General features: G+C 31.2%; 1 protein-coding gene across 2 annotated transcripts; it reads right to left on the bottom strand.

Moving 5' to 3' along the window:
• Positions 1 to 931: 931 nt before the first annotated feature.
• Positions 932 to 5,037, bottom strand: LOC140875115 (uncharacterized). Of its 2 annotated transcripts, none has more exons than XM_073278662.1 (6): positions 4,434 to 5,037; positions 2,918 to 3,129; positions 2,073 to 2,346; positions 1,865 to 1,950; positions 1,695 to 1,780; positions 932 to 1,440 (listed from the first exon to the last, which is right to left on the bottom strand). In XM_073278662.1, the coding sequence occupies exons 1-6, from the start codon at positions 4,719 to 4,721 to the stop codon at positions 1,235 to 1,237; spliced, it is 1,152 nt and encodes a 383-aa protein (XP_073134763.1). In that variant the 5' UTR covers positions 4,722 to 5,037; the 3' UTR covers positions 932 to 1,234. The 2 variants fall into 2 exon arrangements, with proteins under 2 accessions (XP_073134763.1, XP_073134762.1); XM_073278661.1 differs by having other exon boundaries at positions 1,689 to 1,780; positions 4,434 to 5,036.
• Positions 5,038 to 24,929: the final 19,892 nt, after the last annotated feature.

The following is a 24,929-nucleotide window of genomic DNA, read 5'->3' as shown; positions in this document are numbered from 1 at the left end:
TATTTATGCACTTATAAATTATGTTTTTTTTTTATTTTTACATTTTAAATAAGAATTTATATGGTTTAAATTTTATACATTAAATTGTGTATTAAATGAGAAAAAAACAAAATCATCACAAACACATAAAAAAAGGGAAAAGAAAAATTAAAAACCTCTCAATTGAAAAAAAATATTATTATTTTATATAATATTTGTCCAAATATATTTTTAATGATTTTTTACTATAAAATTGTTCTTCTAAAATAGTTCCAAACAAATTTTTAATTATACAAACGTTTTTATAAAATACCTGTCTAAACACATATTTATTCTTAAAACAACTTCTAAAATCTTTTATAATTTTTTTTTTAAAAAAAACTTTTATAGAAACATTTAAAAAATACAGGCCGAAACGGGGACTAAGTTAATACTTGGCATCAAAATATTGTGCAAAGACCAAAAATAATCAATTATCATTCCCTTTCTCAAAATGTCGTAGTACAGTTTTCTAATTTTTTTTAAAATATTTAATTTAGATACCGACTAAAACATTCGATTTTTAAAATAAAAAATTAGATGAGTCAAGTTGACTCAACTCGAGCTCAACCCAATATCAAAATTTCAAAATTTAAAATTTTGTTTGGACAAATATTTTAAAAACATTCTTATTGTTTTATAATTGAAAAACATTTAAAATATTTGTTTTGGATGAGAATTTTGAAACATGTTATCGAAGCAAAGTTTTTAAAGAACAATTAATGAAACAATGTGAAACAAAACATATTATTTTTAAAATGTTAAAATATTTTTGTAAAATAGTTGTTTAAAACACATGTATTTTTAGAACTTTTAAAAAAACTTTAATAAAAACATTTTGCAAGTATTTGTCCAACAGAACCTAAGCTTGAGCTCAAAGTTTTTTAACTATCAAACTCATTTAGTCCTCTACTCAAAGTACAACCAGTCAAAATAGGTATAACTGCATGGGAAAAAAGTAAAAGGTTTTATACATGTAATACTGTTCGTCATTATCAATTATCAAACTAAAAGTTGTGACAACCACCATTTGTCAAGACCGGAAACAAGATTAAGCGCCACAATGTCATTGTTTACCGAAATTCAAAAATCCGACAGCCAACCTCCATATATGCGTCTCGACGCCAATGGGCTTGTAAATATGTTGCATAATTTCTTGATCATGGTATTTACAACCTAATCACGCTTGGACACAACGAGCTTTCCATTTCAGCCGCTATCTCCGGTGTGATGTGAAGTAGGTGTAATCAGGGTGATCGACTTGCAACGACCTAAGCCAGTTTTCAGCTATTTGTGAAAGGGAATTGATCCTCTGGTTCCCACAAGCTCCATTATTGTTCCAGTCGGAGAGTTTGAACTTGTATGAAACGAGCCCAAAGGTTGGGAGTGAGAGTTTGCTACCAGACTCATGGGAACCTTCACCTATCGGAATATGAAATCAGACAAGCGGTTATTCTACTGTGTAGATTGAGACCAATAGTCCAAGTTCACCACGCAGTCATATCACTAATCTAGTGGAGGATGCAGTAATGGAAATGGGCGACTTTTGAACTACCTTTCTTCTAGTGTCCTAGAATTATAATAATGACGCCTAGCACAAGAAGATTACAAGGGGATGACAAAAAAGAATTGGCAAAAGACGAAATAACTTTTAGGAAAAGCAAACTTACTTTTACCAGGTTTCGCAAGGGAATGGAAAGTTAAGAAACAGGCGTCGACATTTTGCAGAGTCGGGCCTACTGGTATTCTGTATATGGGGTACCTGCATAATAAAACTAACTCTTTTAGTTTCTGAAATGAAACTTCAATTCACTACCACAACATCTAATTTTTACTGAGAACATACCAAGCAACAGAAATCCAGCTCGAGGATGTGAGTTCACAGCTTTTAAGTGTTTTTAGATCAGGAAAACGAGAGGCTAGGATTGACATCTGCAAATACAAACAAATGCCATGTAAGTGTGAGAAAAAAATTAGAAGATGATGTAGTTCCAAAAGAATAAAATAAAATAAGAAGAACGATCCATGATGGGTGGCAAATTGATAGGACTTGCCTTATCAGCCAAGGGTTCTCGATGAAATGGAACTTCCCTAGCAAAGTACTCATATACAAGTAGACCAGGGGGGGTAGAAATATCACTGCCATAAACTGATGGCCCCACAAAAGCATTGTTTCTTCCAGCATATTGGTTGTATCCTCGGACAGTAGTGTTCTGATGGTTCCGAGGCCCCTGGTCATTAATAGCCACTCTATCAGTACCACATTCACTGTCACCATCACTACTTGTCTCCCTGGAAGAATTACCATCACTCTCCTCACCAGGTCTCCTGTCGAAACATTAAGCCCAAAAAGAAACTAAGTGAACAATATACAGCAGCACTCCAGATACTTTAAAATGATAACATGCTCATTGGGCAGCATATAAAATTTCAAATGTGAAAATAAAAAGTAGATTTAAAAAAATCAAAATGTCATTTTACCATTTTATCTCTGAAATTGTTCTATGTTAAATACATCAATATACCACAAGCTATTGACATACTTCCTCCAATTGAAACCAACCATGTAGTGTAAAACACAAAACAAACTCCCTAATTTTTAGAACATGTCTGCATTACCATTTACCTCTACAATTGTTCTACGTTAAATACAACAAAATGCCGCAAGCTATCCACATACTTCCTTCTTCAGTTGGAAGCCAGCCATGTCATGTTATACACGAAATGAACTCCCTTATCATACAATGTATCTAGTAATGTGATGTTCAATTGTAAGGGTTTTCCACTAGCAGTTGAAAATATCCACTCCGCGTGGAAAATGGAAAACAAATTAAGAATTATGTCAACACAAAATAATTTCAAAAGTTGCTCAGATTGAGGGAACATTAAAAAACCTCACCTTTGCTCCAGAATAGGTTTTGATGGATCCACGTACAATTGAATACCAGAAAGGAATGGCACATAATATTGGACAACAGCATCACTCCCATTCAACACCAGCGGAACTGCAGCTCCATAGGCACTCCACTCTCTGAAAAATTCCCAAAGATCGCCTAGAATGAAGTATGGGTTGAAATCACCATCCTGATTTCTCCATGATCTCATACTTGTCTGCGGATTCCAAATGCTCCAAGTTAGAACAATTAAATTTGCCACAATCTCTTTCTTAGTATATCATGGTGAAATAAATAGATTGGAAATCCTAAAAATATTTGTACCGATAGTCTAATAATTGCTCTGTGTCAGAAGCTGTAAAAGTCTTTTTTGGCAATTCATAATACTCATGTCTCCCATAACATTAATAAATGTTACGCAAACAGAACGATAAAGTAACATGGAAACACGAAAGAGATAACAACAAATATAAGCAATAATCTCTCCTGACACCCCAATGCATCAACATCTACTGTCATATAAAAAACATAGAAAACAATAACGTAAAGAGATAAAAGTAGGTGGGTGCAAAACGATGTACACAAAATGGTAAATAGTAAATTATAGGTAGACAGAAGAAGAAACCTTTATTAACAACTAAGTTGCTCAAATTGTCTTCCAGAGATGTGAACACAGTCACAAACCAATGATTACCTATTAATTTCAATATTTTAAGGTACATTATGAAAAAATAAAACAGAAAACTTAATGAAACAACAAAAAAGCTAAATAAACACATTCTGTTTTGTTTCAGGGATAGTTTAATAAACACTAAATTAATCTTGATGAGTAGATAGACAAACTTCCATGCTGCAAATTGCAACCAAATGAAATAACATAGAAAACAGGGAATGAACACACACACACAGAGAAAAAAAGAAGGAAAAAAAAAGCAAATATTAACCAACTTATTCGACACTAAAACCACTTCTTCCCCTCATCCCCTCTCCCCGGACACCATCCACCGGCACCTCTACTAAACTAACCTGAATGGTAACAAGGATAAAGATTTGAGTTTTTAGCATTTCTATTCAAGAGACGACCTAAAGAATCTCTCCTTCCACACAATTACTTGGGTTTTTATCCCAGTAATCTTCAGCACTGAACTTCAGAAATAACAAGACCACCTCACTCCTATAAAAATAATTGAACTTCAAGATGAAAAACAGACCCACGAAAAATTAACTCTAAAGAAGCCTAATTTTCATGCAATGAAACTAGAAGAGTGCCTAAATCTATCCACAAAAACCTTCATCAACAAAGTAAAGTGATTTCACAACCCAAAAAAAAAAAACCCACAAAAATTCTCCATTAGATTCTAGACAAGACATCGAACAATTTCTAAATGTTAGCAAAATGAAGAGTACAAAACAAAACAAACCCACTCTAGCCAGCAAGCTCTCGTTGATTAAGAGCGATAAAAATCACTTGTGGAAATACAATTCATTAAATTTTATCACTGGAAAGTGAATCAAATTTACCCTAGGAAAATGCTGAGCTGGCACAAAAGGGATGGTATGCTCGAGGAACCGATCCAAATTGGTTTTCTCATCTGTAGCCGATTCCGAATTTCTCCTCCCCAACACTGATGTAGACGGGGATGTAGATGAAATCGGAGACTTGGAATTCAATTCCTGCTGTTGCTGTTGCTGTTCCTGTTCCTGTTTTTGCTGCTGCTGCTGCTGCTGCTGCTGCTGCTGGTTGATCCTCCTCAACGCCGGTGGACTGTAGTACAATCTTTCCTCCCCCAATCTCCTCCTAGCAGACATTCTGCGCCCCAATTAATCACACAACAAACTCGAATTTCTATTTTATTCGTTTATTCGCACAAGTATACACAGATGCGGAAAAACACTCGTTGGCTCAATTGGCGAATTCACAACCGCGTAGCATTCGCGGATTGGAAGCAATCTAGGGTTTTAAGTGAAATGGAAGATTTTGATTTAGGGTTTTGGAAGCTTGGGTTTTTTGTTTGAAATTTTTCCGAGAGTAGCAATTGAAGCCGCAAGGGAGCAAACACACATCGAATAAGAAGCTTCACCGCAGGTGCAGTGCGCCTGCTGCTCCACTCAATTACCCAAATTGGCCTCACCACTCACAATTATTTTCAGTGAGAAATCTATATTTGGATGTCATGATCTTGTTAATTTTTATTTTTAGTTTTTTTAAAAAAATGTTTAATCTTTACATTTTGGATTTTGCAATTATTGTTTGAGATCTAAAAATGATGTACTTCATATATTTGTTTCATCGTACTCGGAAAATCGTGTCTTTGATTTAAGCATGATTTAACTGGTGTTTCATATTCAATATTTTCGATACTGAAAATGACAATTTTTTGACCTCTAACTCTACACTCAAGTCGGGAATAATTCGGATTACATTGGATGAATATGATCAAATTCAATCTCTCGAAGTCCCTGTGAATATGAAACTTCCGATCTTAGATGTTCGATCTCTCTCGACATAATAGAGCGTATTAATAAGACATAGTAAACATCCCAGTCTCTTGAGAAATAGGTCATTTGTTAGTCAATGCGTAGATTTACAATGTCCTTTGGACTGTGAGTTTATCTTAGAAATCTTGAGTACGACGACTGTGTCATCTTCTTTGATATGACACGTTAGTAAAAGTATTAAAAACAATATAACAGATAACAGTTTATCAGGATATCATGATTTGCGATTATTTCATTAGCCCGAGAGTTTACTCAATGCGCAACGAAAAATAACGGTTGTCATAACAAAAAGATCTATCAGATAAGGAAATATAAAAATTTATAACCGCGTCACATATTTTTTTTTATTGGATTTGGGAAGTTTGTGCTGAAAAATACGTTGTGTACCCATTTACAATAGATAAAGAATTCGAACACATCGCGGAATGAGTGAAATCTATTTCGTGGGTAGAATTTCATCATTGATTAGTAAAATAGAATTTTATTGAATCAAAATATTGAATCAAAAATATTATATATATATATATATATATATATATACATATATTAATAAATATAATAAAAAATAAAAAATTCATACGGCATATTATATATATTACTAAAAATAATAATAAATAAAAAAAATTCTCACGGCCATTGGGTCTTGTGAACAAGGTCGTTTTTATGAAGGTTTCTCTTCTTTTCTTATTGTCTGTGTTTTCCTCTATCGTTTCTGTTTATTTCCTATCTAGATGTAATGATACTGTGTTTTAAATAAAATTTTCACATGGGTTGTTTTGATTTCACTATATATTTTCTTGTGATTTTCATGTTTTTATTTTGTCTCGTTGGGTTAATTGTTGTTTATGGTAATAACTGAGTAAAATACGTGGCTTTTATGATTTCATAAGATGAGACTGACTAGTTCTTAATCATATTGATAGTCGTGTTTTGTTTGCATATTTTGATGTTATTTTGTTAGTAGTTTGCATGCATTTATTTGCTTTTGTTCATGTTTTATATTAGTTTTGTCTTTTGCATGAATTTAGCTTCATAACATGCTCTCGGGTTTAATGTGTAGGAGATATCAAGTTGAAGAAAGAAATGCAGAAGGTTGGTGAATTTTCATGCGCTCGATCTCACGTACTCATAGGATCGAGCGCAGCATCTGGAGAAACAAGGCAGTGGGATATCAATTTTTAGCGCGCTCGAGCGGACGAACTCACGCGATCGAGCGCGGCCTCGGAATTTCAAGACAATGAGATCGCATATTTTGGTGTGCTCGAGCGGACGTACTCATGCGCTCGAGCGCGCAAGTCTGTTCGAGAAGAATTTTGTAATTTTGGAAACTCTTTTATTTTGGACTCTAAGCTTTATTAGGTTTTTAATTCCGTTTTTGAGGGATAATTATCAGACTTTGACATTCTCTCTTGGCGGCTAGGTTTTATTTTCCATCTCTCTCTCAAGTTTTCTTCCCTTCTTTTGAATTTTTATTGAATTATTGATGAATCGTTGTAGCTAAACTTTTATACTTGGTTGAGGGAGACGAAACCTTAATATAATTTATTCATGAGATTCGATTTGCAGTGTTTAATTCTTATTAAGTATCAATATTTGATATGTTTTATTTTATGTTTGTGTCCGAGATTTTAGGATTGGCCATCTTAGGATTTTGTTATACAAACTATAGCTAAATTAGAATTCAAATTCGTAATTGTTTGAATTAACTAATTTGCGAAGCAACTACGTTTGATATTTTCTGCTGTTGAACTTATTAAATTGTAGGGTCAATTATTGACTAGGCTAAATACAACCGCTGGTATTTGTGTTGTCTAGATTCGTCAGTTTTACTAGTTTGAATGCTACCGTAAATTTAAATCTAGACCGCTGAAATCCGGGTTAATTTATTGGTAAGGGTTAATTTAGAATGTTGTTTTCTAATTAGCTAAAATTTATGTGAAACAGGAATCTGATTTTCAATGACGAATATTTAATAGGATTAATTATTTTTAGGAAATCGATGATTGAATGAATGAATATCAAGAGTGTAGTCGACCGATACCAAGTCTCTTCTCTTATTGATTTCTTTAGTTGAATTTTCATTCTTGCATGATAATGATAATTTTAATTTTAGTTTCTTAAAATTTTCAGTATTAATCTCAAATCTCAAAACCCCCTTTTAGTTTATTTAGAACACATTAAATTTACCTTTCCTCGTGAAAATGATCCCTACTCGCACTACTACATTTTTTATTGTTTAATCTGAGTTGGGTTAATTTGGGCGCGACACGACTAAGCGTTACCACATATGATTATTTTCGAGTCATTCTTGATTTGCGAATTCGGACGGTCGATTTCATTACTAGATGACAATATATAATTGTTATTCATGCATTTATTAGGTGACAAAGAGTCAGTTTGGTTACAGAAGCATTTTGCTTTAAAAAATATAAATTACTTTTTTAAGTAAAAACTATATTAATTTTGTGTTTGGATAAATAAACTGAAAGCACTTTTTTTTTTAGTTGAGTAATAAAAAAAAGCATTTGAAAAGCTATAAATATTTTAAAAAAGCACTGCAGATCTACCCAAACACATTTGGAACAATAAAAGCATTTTTTTTTTAAAAACATCTTTTTTCTTCTAGCTTCTTAATCCAAACGCACTCAAAGAGTAAATATGATTATGTGATTTGGAATAATTTTGAAATTTATGAAGTAATGAAAATGTATTACAATCGAAGAGTAATTTTTGTTGTGATGCAATCATGGTTTCACTCGCTGTAAATCTCGATTTTGAATCTTTAATTTGTTATAAATGTATACAATTCTTATTGTAGACGATTGATGTGAAAGATTTGTGATCAACATAATATCTATAAAGATTTGTATTATGCTATTTTTTCAATGGTGATTGAGTTCAATAAATATTAAACCTGAGTATTGATTCGTATGGATTCTCTCTTGTCTCATGAATTATCTATATTCTTTCTTCTTTTTTATAATTTATGATTTATAACACATTATCAACACGATGTTGTAAACATCTGATAATAAAAATTATTCTTGTTCTATTGACGCTATTGAAATAGTACAACATGTTGTTAATACTCAATTTTATGAGGTATTCATCGGTGCTCTAAATATAGAACAACTATAATTATTGATACATTGGTGCTCATGAAGTTTCATAATGTTGACAACTTAAATAGCACAACATGATTTTTTTTTAAAGAGAGATTTATGATATATATGTCAAAACATATCAATATTTATAAATAAATATTGATCAAAATATCAATTTGTTGATATTCATGAAGAATATTTATATAATTTTCAAGATCTGAAAATATTCTTGAAAAATGTTTATTTAATTCCCTTTTGGTAGAATTATTTTTTGAGGATCGTATGAATTGAAAAATTTATTATAATTTCTTAAAAAATATCGATAAAAGATCTAAAATTTTCAATATTCATAAAGAATATGATTAAAGATCTAACATCTATTAAAAAAATATTGATTTGATAACGATTCAAAGCATATTATTGATATGCTAACGATTCAAAGAATATATTTGTCATTAATGCTCTAAAAGAAGAATGATAAATTATTTGTCACTATTTTTTTTATTTATGAAAAGTGACTTGATGTTCAATAATAAATTGCATAGACTATTTATTAAAAATTATGAATGCGCGACAGTGAGACTGCATGACCATCAACCGAAAAAGAAATAAATGTTAAATCCAATAAATTAAAACCATAATTTATATTGAACAACGACGATGATAGATTGATGGTAACATATGCATGAAGATGTCAACGGTTTGATCTATGATCAAGTCATTTTATTTATTTATATATTGAACTAATTTATTTTGGTATATCGAATTTCATGTTTTCTGCTTTACCATGCCTCGAGATTTTATGGTGAATTAATAGATTCAAGTAAAATTTCAAAATGCCTTTTCTTTTATTTACATAAATTATTTTGATGACTAAAATAATTTACAAATTTTACTAATCTATTCTATCAATAAATTTTAGATATTGCATTAATTTATTATGTAAATTGGTGATGATTTTTTTTTTTTTGATTTGAGAAATTTTTTAATTTAAGTGCATGTTGGTTGTTAGATATCATTTCCTCAATTTCGATTATGGATTTTATATTTTTCAATTTGAATGTGGATATAAACTTTGACTTGTTTCAAAATTATTTAAGCTACTTTTTTTAAATGAATGATAAATTATTTTATTACATATCGTTGTTTCACATGTTTTCAAAATGTAGGATCCAAAAAATTTAATATGAATTGACATTAATAATATATTGAATGTAAAAGACCTACTTATAAATGGAAGAACTTGAAAAAGAATGTTTGAGTTATCAATTTCAATTATTTCAAAATATTGACTAAATATTTTGATTATAGTTGTTGATTCAAAACAATATAAAGAGAGATAAATATTGAAAGTTGTTTGATTAATATGATTCATTCTCTAAAGTGAATATGACATTGTCAATGAACAAAATTGATACACTGTTGATTAATTCTTTAAAAAAGAATATGTTGTCTCATATGAAGTTAGGGCTGGGATACCGCACTAAAATACCGACTTTTCGGGATATTGCACCAAAATGTTTTCGACATATAGATACTTTTTTGATATATTGGATTTTTTTGGGTATCTATACGATATTAGTATGAATTTTTTCAATACCAAAATTTCATAATTTCGATATCGGTATCGGTATGAAATTTTTTCATACCAATATTTTCGATACGGTATACCAAAAACCCATCACTATATGCAGCAAATATGAACTATAAAATCGACACAAAATATTGAGATATACAACATAATTCAGTATTGTACTAAATGTACATAGGTATCTCACATCACTATAACTAAAGTGATTTTATTGTTATTCATCGAGCACGGTATAAAGTTTGTGAAGGTTGTTGATGTCTACCCAAACTATATTTTCATTGTATGCTGATATAAATGTATGAAAAATCTAGAAGATCGTTTTTTTGCGATGAAAAAAGATGATGTGCTTGATATAATAAAATAGCGATAAATATCGTCGTATATGTATTTTTGAATATGGTGAATTTGATTTGACATAAATAGTATATTAAAATTAAATAGTTCTAGAAGAGCTAAAAAGCTCCGATCCAAAAATATCTTGATATAAATACTTTCAGAGTTTGAAATAATCGATTGGATAAAACATTCAAATTGTATAAATAGTTAAAAAATTATTGATAGTGCACAAAGATATCAATGAAGAATCCAAAAGTTCTTAGATCGATAAATATGAAGATTTTTAAATAAAAAACCCAGAAGATTTTATGAATTCGTTTTTATGACTTATAAAATTTGATATCATTATCATATACTCAAGTTGGCAGAAATCCATATATTATCTGTAATGAATAAATAAGGTGAGCCCACGAATCACAACACAATTGTTAGGATCGAAATAGGTGTGTAAAAGGGGGGGTGAATACACACTTAAAAATATTTAAGAGCTACAATAGCTTGTTCTTGAAATGTTCAAAAATAAACCGAGCACCGATGAATTATATCGAGTTTGGTTTTCAAACCAAACGGAATACACTCGAAATAATCCTTCGTAGAAACCGAATAAACATTTTATAAATCATTTTAAAAGATGCAAGTTGAAATGATAAAAACAGTTTGGTTGAAGCATTTTATCAAACACTTTGTATGCTATATTTTTGTCTATGAAGAACACATAAAATGCTTCAACAATGCATCTTAAAAACAGTGGCAATAAGAAAGTAAATGCAATAAATAGATACGAATTTGTTTATGGATGTTCGGAGCTTAATTTCCTACGTCACCCCTTCTTCCACCTCGGAAGGATCCACTAGAAGACTTTGATTTATACAAAACCATTTGTACAAAGCCAATCCAATTTAGGACTTATACAATGCCTAAACGAGAACTCCTAGCCACTCTCGATCGTAGACCTCAACCTCACAATCCACATAATGTTTTACGTCTTTATGTCAAAACTACAAACACAATCTTTAACGTCTTTGTGCTAAGACTTTCACTCAACTAATCTATGAATACATCTCTCGAATATATGAGTGAGTTGGGTGTGAAGAACTAAGGCTACTCACGCTCAAGAATTCTGATGATGTTCTTCACACCTTGGGCTTGCTCTCATTCTAGCTTGTTTTTCATGTAGGCTGCCCACACTTTGAATCTCATGCCCAAACTTGTGTTTAATCTTCAAAGTGTTGTATTTATAAGCTCCAAGAATGATTTGAACGTTAGATTCAATAATATGACCGTTTGGGATGTTTCTGGACACTTTCTGAAGTTGCAACGGTCATATTTGAGTAGCTGACACTTTTCTAAGTTTGAGCTGATTTACTGTTCATCGGACTGGTTTGACCGATTCGATCTGGTCAAACTCATCTGGTCTGGTCAAGCTTTGATCTGCTCTGGTCCAACTTTGATCTGGTCTAGCTTTGATCTGGTCTGGTTCAATTGATCTGGTTTAGAGCAACTTCGATCTGGACTTGTTCACTTGATCTGGTTTGGCCATGTTTCATCTGATCTGTTCATTTGATTATAGCTCTTGATTCACTGATTTCTGGGCAAAGTGATGAACATAGAAGTTGTAGCCCTTTCTCTTGGCTTTCCACAGAATTAAAAATCGCTCGATTTCAAGTTTGTATGTGTGAGCTATACTAGAAATACTAAGCTGTGTCAGAAATTCAGTTCTGCAGAATTTCTGTGCAGATCTCGAAATGTCATCCTGATTTATCTGCTTCTTAAACTCCGATTCAGATTGCGCTTCTTGAAGAAGATTTGTAGATAATTGTCTTAGCTTCGTAACGCATACTGAATCATTCCGTTTGAATAAGCGAGCTGTAAGTTATGGCCAAAATACCAGGACTGGTCTGTTTGATCTGGTTGCTGTAGCTTTGATCTGGTTTGCATCCAGCTCGATGTTGTGACCAACTTTTCTCCTTGATAACTTCCGAATTAACTCATCTGGTATGAGATATGACTTGTAGATATTTGAGTAAGCTTTTTAACCGTTTTGGTCTCTAGTCATTTGGATCACCGAGCTATGATATATGCTTGATTTACTGAACTGCGCCAGATTAATTTATTTGATTTCCAGCTCAAATATTTCCAACTTTGATCTACTAACTACAACACTTGATTAAATATGTTAGAAACACAATAACAAGTTTTGTTATCATCAAAATCAAGATTGCTTATGTTTCACAACCCAACAATAATGTTTTGCGAAAATACTTATTGAGAATATTTCCAAAATATATAATAAAGACAAACTTAATTAAAATATAAGATATGCATATTAATTTTATGATGATAAATATATTGGTTTAGTTGATTTATTTTGCATCCAATCAACTGCTAAACCACTGATTTTGAGAATAAATATGTCATATTTTGGGATTCCGTGATCATGACAAACTGATTACGTGTTAAAAGTTAATGTTTATATGGGAAACGCGCTACAATAAATCTCTTGAAGAGATTGAAAAGTGTTGGAAATAATTTGAATTTTATGATCAAGTATCATGATCCATGAGATTTTATGACATAAATTTCTCATTTTTTTTCTTGTAAACAATATTTCCAACATTGAGGGGAGGAAATAGATGCTACAAGAATTTTTTTGAGAACGATCCCAATGTAATATAAAGTGAACATGAAGTTCATAGTTTAATTCTCAAAATACATTCTTTGATCTCGTGTATAAGATAGATTATACTGTTTAGCTTCAGTAATACTCTAGTTGAACAATGTATAGAAATCATCTGAAGTGACGAAGAGCCCCTTTAAAAAAATGAGTGAATATCTCAATGTCAACACTACAACAAATATGCTAATTAACAACACTAAAAAGACAACGGATTTATAAAAAAACTGTTGATTTTTGGCTTTTGACAACGGTTTGTACTAAAACCATTGTGGATGTGCGTTTTTTTTCTATTTTAAGACAACGGTTTTAAGAAAACCGTGGTAATTGATGTTCTACGACAAGGGTTTCTATTAACCGTTGTCGATGAGCACTTTTTTTAAAAAATAAAGACAACAAATATTTTAAACCGTTGTCGTTGTGCGTTTTTGGACCAATAAGACAACGGATTTTTGGACCTATAGACAACGGAATTTTAAACCGTTGTGTATTGAATTTTTTTTATAAAAAAACGAGACGCATAGAAAACCCATTAATAATCCGTTGTGTAAAACATTCTCAAAAATATATTTCCCATTCGTTGGCTTCTTTTTCTCTCTTCTCTTTGTCGGCGTGCCCTAGATACTTGATAGATCGATCAATCGATTTTGCTTCTCCCATTGTCGTCTAGATCTTCAATTAGCTTGCTCCTGTCAGTTGCCGATATTACTCCGTAATCGATCCAAGAATTAGGTTTTTGGGAATGTTTGGAAGTTTGTGCGAATGGGAGTATTTCTGAATGCGTGCGAAGCATTGCGGTGAAGATGTTTTTTGAGTGATTAAGACGATAAAAAAACAAATAAAAATTTGTTTCACAAAGATCCGCGGAGTAATGCTTGTGAATTTTATCGCTTTTTTTTATTGGTTTTACGTTGAAGATTGTGATCGATCCAGCTCGGGAGGCGTGGTTTTTGTGGAATCCTTGGAAGTGAAGGCTGTTTTGAAGAGAATTGTAAGAGGAGTAGGTGTGGCAACTGAGTGATTTTTGGAGGGAAGTTAGTGTGAATTGAGTGGAGATCTTGAACCAGTTAGCTGCCGATATTACTTCCCCAAAATCCAAGGGTGTGTCCAAGTCTGAGACCCGATTTTCCTAACTCCCGATTGTGGCCGTAAGTCTTCTTTGTGTATTGGTGTTTATTTGTGTTTGAGGTGATGCAATCGATTGGGGGTGTTTTCTTGCAGGAATGTTCTCGGAAGTGTGTGCACACCAAGTGATCGATCATATGCATCACCCATTGCTAGTCCAAATTTTTTATTTTTACACAACAGCTTCAACGCATCCTCCTTTGACAGATATTTTGGTAAACTACATTCCTTTACAGTAGTATTCGTGTGTGATATATGGTAAACTACATTCCTTAGCAGTATAAGTTTGGATACATGGATTCTGTTCTAGTAATCGTTTCAAAACCTCTGTTTTGGGATGATTACCCTTTCTTAAAATAACTAAAAAAAATTAAGACAATACTTGACGTGATTAAGAGGCGATAATAATCTCCTTTTTCTTATGCTTCAATCGAAACTCAAGTATTTACTACAGCAGCCCCTTCACCAGTTCCTGAACATCCAAAACCGAATAGCCTGCAGGGAAACAACGAAGAACATGGTGATTTTATAGCTGCGGGTGCATATTCAGATCAATTCGATGATGAATATTGTTACTTTGCGGACCTTCTTAGTCAAGGAATGATGGCTGCTGGGATGGATTCCCAGGATATTTCCTTGCCCGAATGCCACGCGAGGGCATTGATTGGTTCGGGATTAATCTTGAGTACTTGGGAAGTAGTAGTACTTTTTGGGAAACCGATGAGTTAGGGCAATTTAGAAAGATCGGTGTTTAGATAAATATATTGGACTTTGGGGTTTGCCCTTTTCTCTAGTAGGGCCTTTGGAAAGAGATCTTTGTTCAATATCAACTTTTATATATTATTATATAAATATGAATATATGCGTGTGATAATGCTCAAGTTTAATTTATGTTGCCTTTTGATCACTTTCTGTAAAGTTCTTCTATGTTTTGAGATATAACAATTTGCCAGGTCTTTACTATGCATGTACGTGTACGATGGGGGGCAAAAACATATTTCTGGCAAATGGATTATTGATGATATTATATTGATGACTTTAAGCAATGGATTCTATGTATTTTTCTTTAAAATATCTAGATTTTGTGGGCCGATGGAAGTCCATTTAATCGTATTAATTAAGGAACTTAACTTTGTCATAAAATGTCTTTGCTTTTTATTGCTTGAAAATGGTTGATATTATAATGATCTTTGAACATAAATTTTAGAAGTTTGTTTGTGCTTTTGTTTTGATTCTGTAGAGTGAATCAGTTCAGAAATTTGGCCACAAGATCAATTCAGATCACTTTATTTGAAAAGAACTTTCATTCTAAGCAGTAATTATTTTCTTTTCCAAAATATTTGATCCAAGTATTGAAAATTAAATATAATTATATGATCTTATCATATCACCGTTGTTTTTTTATTGAACAAAGATTTTTTTATTATGTACCATATACTCTACTGTGAATTAAGCGTGTGCAGGAATTAAAGTGTGATTGAAGATAAATTGTGTTTGATAAGACTGAAAAAAAGAGGGTATATATGATATGTTATTGAATATTTGTGGGTATGTTGGTTATATCGATTGGTACCTATTTTAGCATTAAAAATCTTGTTGTATGAAGGAGCTTGAAATTGTTCAATTTGAACAAGGACAGGAAAGGGAAAAAGAAGCCTACATGGGAAGTGATAAAGGTATATAATATATAATGTATACACATATATGCCTACTTGTGATTAATAAAAATTTAAATGTGCATTACTCATTGACAATTTTTTTGTTAAACATAGGCTCGACAACCTGATGCGAAACAATGTGGGTTTTATGTGACGAAATTTATGAGAGAAATTGTTGAAGGAAATGCTACCCGCGAGAAGAATTCACTTTTCTCAATGGTAATATTTAACATATTCTGAATTTTATCAAATAATTTTCTTTATTTTATTTTCTTCTTTATTACTGATTTTTTTACTAGCTAATATTATTTGGGTCTGTTAACAGTTCATCAAAACAATTTACTCTAAAGAAGAAGTTGATGAAGTGCGATCCGAATGGGCAGAATGGGTACTAGACTACATTTATGACTAGGTATTGATTATGATTTTTTCTGGTTGTGACATTAACTTCTAGTGCATTTTATATCCATGAAGTATGGGTGTTTTGTGCTTTTTTCGTTATTTTTTTTATTTTTTCTTCTTCGTGTATTTGTTGGTTTCCAACATAAAATTTGATTATGTGTCGTAGTTTTAGTACTACTTTTGTATGATGTGATTCCGATTAATGAAATACTTGTCGACTTTCTTTATAAATCGCTTGCTTTAGGACACCTATATATATAGCAGTTTTCAGCATTTTACCATAGAGGTTGGTTATGGCATTTGAGATGGTGACAGCAATAAGTCCCCTTTACCACTCCCAGACATATCTTCCCCTAACCAAAGCTTGGCCCTCCTTCATCAATTCCAAATCTGTACATTTCCAAAAACACAGCGAAAAGTTTTCAAATATTATGTTCGCCTCTGCTTGCTCATACCGGTGATTTCAACGAAAACCACGAAAAACCACATGAAAGAGAGAGAGGGGAAAACACTTCACCTAAATCTTGTATCTCACCATCCAAGATTCCAATGTGCTTTCTGGTGCTGAATCTTGAAAGTGTGGTTCCAGAAAAGGGAAGAATCTGCCTCAGAAGAGCTAATCTCATCCATGACCAGAAAATGCTGAAGAACGGACGAAAGCTTTTACTTTCTCTGTCTATGAAAGAATTCATGAGTTGGGGCCTTTTATGTCTTTGTCCCAGTTCTTTTTGTTGATTCGAAGGGACTGTGTTTATTTCATTTTGAGATTTTTGAGTGATACTGTGATAAGAAAGGAGCAATCAGTATGCATTTCTTCATGCTTTTTAATTGGGAAAGTATGATATATTCTTGATTGCAAAATGGTTATCTATCCAGTGGTGTTGTATGATAATGTATATGTATTTTCTGTTAATTTTATGTGATTTATTCGGTTTCAATGTTAAAGATAGAATTTATCACCGGTAATATTTATTCGATCCTTTCGATGTGTTCTCTTGTAGGTACGTAACTCAAGGGTAATTCATGAGGATTTGGTTCTTTTGATGCAAGGAGTAAGCGCTCTTCTCATTCTTTTGTATGTTCTGTTTGATTATATATAAATTTCGAAGTGAATTGCCAGCCAGAGTACGTAGTAGTGGTGAATTTCTGATTTATGTTTTAATCATATGGAGAAAAAGATTATTTTGAGGGCTACATTTATGCAGTGGGATGTGAGTTGGTAAAGAAAATAGGCGACGAGAAGCCCCTGGTTTGCGAAGCATACCGGTGGATTTTACTTGTTCCTGTGGATTTGGTTTTATTGAGTAAATAGGGATGGGCAACTCTTAAAGTTCTTGGAAATGTTCTAGAGCAGCTGAAAAATGAGGTTGCTCTTGAAGAAGCTGACAGATTAATTCTTGAGGAGGTTTGCCTATCTCTTAAAATATTTATTGCTTCTGTATTTACTGTTATTCTTTGTTTGTTCTGCTATGTTTCTCCTATGGATATATAGAAGATAGAAATAATAAACTCTTTTTTTGTTTCAGATTCAAAGGTGGATGTTAATCAACGATGAAACGAGAGTTCCCAGTTTATTTATAAAAATTAGTTTAATATAGCTCTATTTTCTATTTTCTAGTGTGCATTGAATTAGAATTAGAATTTTGAGTGAGTTGTAAACTTGTAATATTGAAATTTTATATTCAATTTTATTTTTGAAATTTTAAATTTGAATTATTTATAAAATAGAAAATTTGTATATTAATTTTTTTTGTTTTTTTTATCTGAAAAACGACAACGGATTTTATCCGTTGTCTTTTCTATTTAAAACTGTTGTAATTTTAGGTGTGTTCGCAAAAAGACAACGGAGAAAAACTGTTGTCTTTGATGGCAACGACAACGGATAAAAAATGTTGTCGTTGAATGCAAATCTGTTGTCGTTGAAGGAAACGACAACGGATAAAATCCGTTGTCTTTGAAAGAAACGACAACGTATAAAAACCATTGTCGTAGATAAGACTTTTTACAACACTGTTAGTTACAATGGTTTTTGACCCCTACGACAACGGATAATGGAGTGATCATTATGACAAAGATTAATGTTCTGTAGGACTATATCATATATTTCTTACAAGTAAATGAAAAAAGACGCTAGAAGCATCATTAACCAATTATTTCAATGAATCTAATTCGAATGATTTTAGTCCTGAAAATAACAAGTATAATGAAAGATGTGATTTCGCAAATTATTTGGTATTGAAATGATATGATTATTTTGCTATTATTCAAAATGATGAACACTTGAACACAATTTGTAGATATTTTCAATAACAAATGACGTGATAATATTTTAGCAAAGCTCTTCAAAACATTCCAAGCTGATTGTGATAAAATATTTGAACTTATCACAAATGCATATACTTGACGGTGATATATAGAAAAATTCACAGCGGATTAGATGTTCAAAATATCTTTTTGCCAAATTGAAGATGAATAAAATATACTTGGACTTGAAAATATCCAAGGTAAAATTATCACCAGAATCAATTTTTACAAATCATTGCACAAGATTGGAATAAGAAGAGTTAATAGTTTTAAATAATGCTTGCAACATGGGAGCAATCAAAGTTGTACCCTCCTTTCCTTGTTTATGATTTTCTCACGTGGTTGTTCATAACAAGATTTTTTGTGACACCCTTGTCCTATATTGGGAAAATAAATATTTAAAATGATTTTATAATGTGCTACAATAAACTTCTATAGCAATTTGTGTTAATCATTTTCGTAAAGCGAGGACGAATATGAAGTAGTTGCTATGTGGGCTAATTGTATAGTCGCGCAGGTCGGCCTGGGCGCGGAGCTTGACAGAATAGTATCAGAGACGGTCATTAACAGGAACCCCGAAAAATAAGTGCTATACGAGACAAAATGCTACGTGTGTGGGAGCCACATCTTGTACCTGCGGGATAAAATGCCACATAACGGGAGCAACCTCTTAAACCTGTAGGTGCCACCTCTAGATTTTTGGTGCTGATGGAGAGGAGTCAAGACCTAGAGATGACAATGAGTCGGGTCCCGTATTAAACCCGCCTCAGCGGAACGGGTCTAGACTCGGCTAAGCGGGTCAACAAATGGGTCCAGGGCAGGACCAAACCCGCCTCTCCTCGCCCTGCCCCTCCAAAGTATATATATATATATATATATATATATATATATATATACTTTTAAAATATATATGTATATATAAATAAATAATATATATGTAATATTAATAATATATAATTATATTTTTATACTAAATAATTAATATTTTATCCATAATTTGAGTTTATAATATTATTGGATTGAAATAAATTTATTTTATTATGATATGTTTATTATGAAATTGTATAATTATAATTTTTTAGTTAATAATTATTAATTAAATACAAGTTGATAAATTTTAACTTGTGTCTTAAATATTATAAATATTTATTTGAAATTAAATTTAATAATTTTGTGAATTTTAAACTTTTTTAAATTTTTTATTTAATAAATTTAAATTTATATAATTTCCAAGAGGTTCAACGGGTTTAATACGGATTATACCCGCCAGATTCGCGGGCCTGGTGGGTCTCGGGTTTATCCAAACCTGCCCCAGACCCATCCCGTTGCCATCCCTATCAAGTACGCGACGAGGACGTCGCGTTCTGAAGGAGGTATTATTGTGATACCCCTTTCTCACATTGGAAAAATTAAAGATTTAAAATGAGTTTATAATGTGCTACAATGAACTTTTATAGCAACTTGAGTTAACATTTTCATAAATTGATAAAGAAAACGAAGTAGTTGATATAGGCATATTGTGCAGTTGCGCAGGTGCGGACCTGGTCCCGAGGCGTAACTTTTTTAATGAGGCAATTAACAAGTAGTAAGATGTCGTACTCTTTTTCCTTTACTAGGATTCTGTTCCAATGGTTTATCCTGGTAATGTTTTAATGAAATCACATCCATTGTCGAAAATACATACAAAGAAAGTATATATTGTTATAATATTTTTCCTCCATTCAGGTTTTTCTCACCGGGTTTTAGTGTCAAGATTTTAATGAGACAACACTTGAGTTTCAATGAAGTTCAAAGCATTCATATTGCCAAATGGGGATTTTAATTGATGAATCAATAATCTAGATAATTTTAATTGTAGATGATTATCTTTATCTATGTATATTTGAAAGATATGTGAATAAGATAAATATGTCAAGATAATATCTGTAAGATTTGTATTATATTATTTTTTCTTGTAAATAGAGTGATTGAGTTCATAAATATTACACCGAATATTGAATTATATGAATTCTCCCATGAATTCTCTACATGATTCCCTTTTTCCTATTATAATATGATGATTTATAGCAATACATACTTAATTAGTATTTTTGATCTAAAATGGTAAGACGGTTTTCTTTTTAGTGATCATTCTAGACATATTGATCTTATCATTTAATTAAATATTGTGAAAAATTAATCTTAAAAGCCAAATGTGTAATGGATGTGGCACCTCATTGGTTGAAGCACACGGCCGAATGGCCGTGTGATTGGATTAGTGAGTATGTTCTTTTCATTTAATAATTTATTGTTTTTCGTATGTTATAAATAAAGGGCAACTTGTAGATAACTTCCTAAATCAAACATAACTTTCAATTTACTCCCTATATTTGCCTTTCCGAAAATGCCCTTGTCATTATTTTAATCATTATTATTTCTTGAATTATCAAATGTGGAATCGGATTCAAAATCTGATTCACTTGATTCATCAAGATAATAAATATTTTCATCGTCGGATGAAAATTCAATTGTTTCTATTGGATAGAATCCAATAGTATATATTTCTTCAAGAAGTTTAATTTTATTTTTCTTTTCGTTTCGTTTTGGACATTCATTCGCATAATGTCCTTCTTCATTGCACAACCAACATGTGCAATTCTTTCCGTTACCCTTTGGGCAAGATGGTTTTTTGTTATCAAACTTTTTATAAAATTTTCTTTTATAAGGTTTTCTAAAGAAATTCTTTTTAAATTTTTTTTCTTATAGGGAATAAATTTCTTATTAAAAGATTTATAAGGTTTATTAAATTTATTCTGTTTCTATCATTTTAAATATTTGTGTGACATGTTTGTTTTGCAACCGTATTCTTTTACTGTGAATTCTATTTTGTCACAACAAAGTTTATTGTTTTGTTTGTAGGATTTAGAGATTCTTTTATTTAGTGTTACTTCATGACATTTCTTTGTTATTATGTCTTTGATAAATTTTATAGCTCCTCCTAAAGTTTTAGCATAAGGACTAGTTAAGAATTCATCTTTACTGTGTATAGGTATATTAGGTATCTTATTAAAGATACTTAGTTTATAATGTTTCTTTTTATCAGCATCTATTAATTGATAATAGTTTGTTTCATAATCACAAATAAATTCTTCTAAGTAACATAAATTGCATAATTTAATATTATCTAATATAAAGATTGCTCTCTTTTGTTCTATGTTCTTAGCTACCAAATTAGCATCATTATTAGAAACTCCTAAAAATTTTTGGTACAAGGCATCAACAAATAGTTCGAAATATCGATGTCCTGTCATTCCTTGTGGTAGATTAGTAATTACTAGATTTTCAGCCCAAGTTCTTACTGCTCCTACCAGTGTCATTTTTATCATCCCATGAGTTAAAACTTAAATATTCTCACTTTTGTCTAATAATGGTGTTGATTAAATTTGTACTGATAGTTCATTTGCCCAATGATCTATCTTTGATTTTCTTTCTTTGGCTGTTGAACAACCTAAATCTAAGATATTCTGTTTCACAAATCCTGATGTTTTTTATTCTCTAAGAATATCTCTAACATCTTTATAAGATCCAGAGTATTGGTCTCTGTTATATTTAAATTCTTCATCATCTCTTCCACCACTACCTTCTACACTCGTTTGTAGATTTAATCGTGGTCTAGAATCATCTTCAGATTATGATTTTGAAATATCCATATCTCTGTATTGTTCTGAGTCCTGATGTGAATGATATAATTCTTCTGTATTTACTCCTATTTGTTCAAAATCAGATGAGTCGGTTTCACTAAACATCTCTATACTTATGTTTGCCATAACTAAGGGGATTTTTATACCATGATTCAATTTTGAATGGTGGTTCTTCCTCCATTTTTCTTTTTCCTTTATCTATTGAAAGAACTTCCTTAAGATAGTTTAATATTTCATTACTATGTCTTTCTTGTTCAATTATTAATCTAGTCGTTGCTAAATCAATATATTCTTTGAAATTCTTCTCTAATTCTTGTATTGATAGATTGATCTTATTAATATTATTTTCTAAATCTCCTAGATCTTTTTCTAATTTTATTAAGGACGTCATTGCGATGAGGTTGACTCATTAACAATAGCTTGTTTAATTTTAAGAATATTTTGATTCATGGTTCCAATCTTATCAAGAATATCTTCATCATTTCTAGCAAATGATAATGATCTTCTTGGTACAGACTGTTTTGTGATTTGGAGATCATCTGAACTCCATCTTTTATAGGGATTTATTTCTTCAATAAATGCTTTTCGAGGGTGTTCAATTCTTGTAATATTTTCAAACATTCTTTCAACAGAAATAGTTGGTTTTGTTGAAATTATTCCTGTTTGAGAATTATTACTTATTGCTAAACCGACAACATAGTTTATATTGATCGGATGGTTTCCTGTTAACATAAGATTATTTCTGTAAAAGTAATAATCTAATGTTAAAACGTCATTTATGTTTTTATCAAAAAGAGATATATTGTATTGTGGATAAATACAATATTTCATCTTTTTGTAACGTAAATTTCCTTCAATTTTTCCAAGGATAGAATACTCGAAATTACGTATTCTTTTGTCACAAACTGTTATTTCAATTGGTGTATCTATTCCTTCTCGGTAGTGAGCTGATATTATTATTTCAATTCCTCCGATATGAACATATTTCAGTTCAGATCGTTCTTTTTCACTGGCTTTTGCCATGATGGTATATCTTGAGTTGTTAATAACTTCAGAGTATTAGACCTTGATTCATTATTTATTTTACAAGATCGTTCTTTTGTACGAATCGAATACTAAATTAAATTTTTTCTGGGATTAATAAAATTTGAAATCTTACTTAGTATTCCTGGTTGGTCTATTAGATTTGTTTTTGAATTAGAAAACCCTGTTTTCTGTATTTCAGCAAACTTACTTTGATTGAATATAATATTCAAATTATACTCTTGGTTTTCTTCAGATTCTTCAGATTCATCGATCAGGTTGTTTTGATTTGGAATTGTTACTTCTGTCATTTTAACAGATGATAGAACTTCTTAATTTTCTTAAGGCTATTAAAAGCCTTTTTGTTGAATTTATCTGTTCTAATAAATTCTGAAAATCTTCGAAACGATCAATTGAAGATTGACAATTTTTAAGATGTTTCAAATTGTTTTCACAATTTTCTATATCAAAATTTATATTTTGAGAATATAAATTAAAGATATTCATTTTTGTATTTTCATACATTTTCCATTTAGTAAAAAATGTTACTTTTATTATTTTGTTTTTGTTGATCGGATTTCAATAACAAAGTTTGTTTTTATTCATAACATATTGTTATGTCTTCAATTTCATCGTTTTCAGAAATTTGAATTATCATTTTCCAGTTGCTTGAAAAATGTTCTTTTTTATGATTTTTGAAATAAAAGGTTTGGAGATCTTTTATTTTATTCCATAATTGATCTATTTGACGTAAATCTTTTAGTAAGATTATTTTATCAAATAAATTTTTAATCTCAATATCTAAAGTTAATCCAGGCATTAATAATCTGCTTAATTTAAGCTTTGATACCAGGTTGCGGAATTCTTCAAATTCTTATGAATTTTCTTATTCATGGATTTACTGATCTGATTCATGGATTTAAAGATCTGATTCATTTATAACAGATAAATGTTTTCATATTAGTTTGGTTCCATTCATGGATTATTAATACAAATTTTAGTTGATAAATTGATTCAAATATGGTTAAATCAGAAGTATTTAAACGATATTCACGAAATGTATCATATTCATGATCATCTTCTATTTCGAACCAGTTTTTTATTATTAATCTTCCATTTCTTATAAAGGATGATGACATGATTAATGTATTTTGACTATTTCTTTGAATTAAGGGCTGCAGGAGGTTTAGGAAGGTTACCTTGTTTGAATGAATCTTGGTTTTGAGCAGAGGCCAAATCCTTGCTTTCTCTTAACGATCACTTGATCAACTGGTACTTGCTCTATGGATCTCCAGGTTTACTCTTAACCATGAATATTCAATGATTGGTTTTCAACCTTATCCTCCTTACGCCCTGCTTGTTTAGTTATTAGCCATAAGGCTTATTTTGTTTCTGATTTTATGTTTCTTAGTTTCTGATAGTTTTCATACGTCTTGTATGAACCAGATTGTAAGAAACTTTAAGAAGAGAGAGATACTCAAACTTCACTTTTTTTTTACAGCACAAAACATCTCCTTTTATAGGCGTGGAGAAACGCATACATAATTAAAAATAAAAGAAAAGAGGGGGACCACCCGACACTACATAATGGAAACAGCTCATTTTACATCTGAGTGGATGC

The sequence above is a fragment of the Henckelia pumila genome, chromosome 1, assembly GCF_033568475.1.
Source record: "Henckelia pumila isolate YLH828 chromosome 1, ASM3356847v2, whole genome shotgun sequence".
In the NCBI taxonomy this organism is placed as follows: domain Eukaryota; kingdom Viridiplantae; phylum Streptophyta; class Magnoliopsida; order Lamiales; family Gesneriaceae; genus Henckelia; species Henckelia pumila.
This window is presented reverse-complemented; position numbering and strand designations above follow the sequence as displayed.

Bases quoted from the DNA above. Each gene is read 5' to 3' on its own strand.
- LOC140875115 (XM_073278661.1), bottom strand. From the start codon at position 4,721: ATGTCTGCTAGGAGGAGATTGGGGGAGGAAAGATTGTACTACAGTCCA. The intron at 3,130-4,433 runs GTAAATTTGATT...TGGAATCCGCAG, and splicing joins CAGCTCAGCATTTTCCTAGG to ACAAGTATGAGATCATGGAG. The intron at 1,781-1,864 runs GTATGTTCTCAG...TTTATTATGCAG, and splicing joins AGCTGGATTTCTGTTGCTTG to GTACCCCATATACAGAATAC.